This window comes from Tupaia chinensis, unplaced genomic scaffold (assembly GCF_000334495.1).
Source record: "Tupaia chinensis unplaced genomic scaffold, TupChi_1.0 Scaffold000020_1, whole genome shotgun sequence".
NCBI classification, from domain to species: domain Eukaryota; kingdom Metazoa; phylum Chordata; class Mammalia; order Scandentia; family Tupaiidae; genus Tupaia; species Tupaia belangeri.
Genome location: NW_006159450.1, coordinates 244480 through 246665, shown reverse-complemented (window position 1 = coordinate 246665; position 2186 = coordinate 244480). Strand labels below are relative to the sequence as shown.

General features: G+C 62.3%; 1 protein-coding gene across 1 annotated transcript in view; it reads right to left on the bottom strand.

The window, feature by feature from the left end:
• The window catches only part of AHRR (aryl hydrocarbon receptor repressor), a 90150-nt gene that overhangs the window by 7779 nt on the left and 80185 nt on the right, over positions 1-2186 (bottom strand). Inside the window, exons 9-10 of the mRNA XM_014586281.2 lie at positions 525-586; positions 206-341 (exon numbers count right to left, since the gene is read on the bottom strand). Coding sequence (XP_014441767.1) covers positions 206-341; positions 525-586 — 198 coding nt within the window. The remainder of the gene's footprint in view (positions 1-205; positions 342-524; positions 587-2186) is intronic.

Here is a 2186-nt window from a genome sequence, read left to right as displayed (position 1 = left end):
GCCTGCCCAACAGGACACCACACGGCTCCAGCCCTGCATGCCAGGGTGGGCAGAAGCCAGGGCCGGCGAGGCCGCTGGACGTGACCCTGGAGAGGGAAGCTGAGTTCCCGCCACGCGGGGCCGAGCGTGCAAGCCCCTGTCCCCTTCCTTCCTGACATGTCCTCACGGAGAGGCAAGAGGGGCAGAGGATGCCTGGCCCACTTACCTTGCAGCCCCCTGGGGGGCCAGGTCAGGGCCGCCCCTGAGGCATAAGCATGGGGCCTGGGTCAGGACCCGAGGGCAGCGGACAGCGTCCATCTGTGCCCTGAACACGGGAACACAGGCTTCGCCATTGCTTCGTCCTGCGGGGTTGGGGAAGCCGCCACTGTGTGATGGGCACGACTGGACCCAGCGCCACTCTGCTCTGAGTCCTCTCAGAAACACGCAGGGCCAGGGAAGGCGCTGCCCCTCCCAGGTGGCACCGTCCTGGTACACGAGGACCTTCCCAGGGGTGGGACGAGGCGGCAGTGGGCACCAGAAAGTACCTGCCACGTGAGCGCGCTTCCTGGGCAACTCGGGCACACACGGCCTGGGGGGCGCTTTCACCCTGTGAAGAACAAACAGCAAGGCGCCATGTAGGTTAGCTGTGCTGGAGGGTGAGGACCGGGATAACATCACGTTCCCCTCTCTATAGCTTGTGAAGTCTGAGGGTGTGGGCTGTTCTGGCCAGAAAGCGCAGAGAGCAGGGTCGAGGGGTGGTCTGAGGGCGCAGGCGCTGTGGGCGTCACCGCTTGTGCTCTTACTAGAGCCCAGAGTGAAAATGCAGCCGCTTCTTGTACCGGGGTAGTTCTCAGTCATGAGAGCGCTGAGCCACTGCTCTTGAAAGACGGTGCGTGAACCTGCACACGTGTGAAACGTGGATCATCCCTGATTCCTGGCCGCTCGTCCAGGGGGTCCTGTTTCTCCAGACAGACGCTAAGGGCTTAGCTGGGCCGGCCCTCTGGCAGGTGCCGGTCCAGCTGGCCCGGCAGAGACCCCGTCTGCGGATAGGCTCGCCCCGCCCACCTGGCTGGGAACACCCAGAAGCTGGGATTCCCGCCTCTCTGTGAGGTGTGGTTTGAGGTCACAGCACATCTGGTGGGTTGGGAATGCGCACCACCAGCCCCCAAGGACGAGGAGCAGGGTGCCGTAACGGCCAGCTGAGAAGAACCGGGAGCCACCGTGCACAGCGTGCGGCAGCGCAGGAAGGGTTGGAGCAGCGCGGGCACCTGCGGCTGATCCAACGGGTTGCCCCTCTGCGTTGCCTCGTCAGACTTGCTGTTCTGCCAGCTGTCGGCTCAAGGCCCCAAGGCTTCCTGCCTTCACCTGCCCGAAACCCCACTGGTGGGTCCGCCGCGGAGGAGCGAGCGGTCTGCACTTCCCCGCACCGGCGCCAGGGGGCAGAGGAAGCCCGCGGTTGGCGCCGCCCTGGGACCAGCAGGCTGCGCAGGACTCTCCCGCTGTTCGGTTTTTAGGGCTGGAAAAACACAGGGAGACCACGGTGCGCCTGTCAGTTAGGAAAATCAAGCAAGACAGCTTTGGAAGCACGGACGACCCTGAGACAGCGGATGAGGGCAGGGCAGGCAGAGAAGGCCTCAGGTTGCGCCCCCATCTTCCCCCTCCCCGCCTGCTCCCACCTACTACCTCGCCTGTGTATCTGTGTCTTTGAAAATAGGAAGGCATGCAAATTCACCTTTTAACTTTTATGTCCATAGCCTTAATCACTATGCCACCTGCTGGGCCTAAAACTTCACTTTTTCTTTTTTGAGACATTTTTGCTATAAGGGCGCATGCACTTGCCAGAAAGACAAAGACAGAGAGACAGAAAGCGAGAAATCACCTCCCCCCCCCCGGGGGGGGGGGATGGCCACACCGCAATCCCTTCTCCTCCATTCTCCTCTTGGGATCTTGGCCATGCATGCACATGTGCCCGGTGTGAGTTTAAGCCACTGGGTCCAGGACTCGAACCACGGTCGACTACGTGGGAGTCCAGCGACATAGCCATTACACCAACTGCTGGTCCCCCCACATTTTACTTTTAAAATGTGGCAGGAGCCTGCTGCACATTGGCCTGGAGTGCAGAGCACCTAGGTAGACAGGAGCTAACCCTGGGTGGCCCCTGGACGCTGGAGAGGGGGTGCTGAGACAGGCCCCCAGCGCCTGCACCC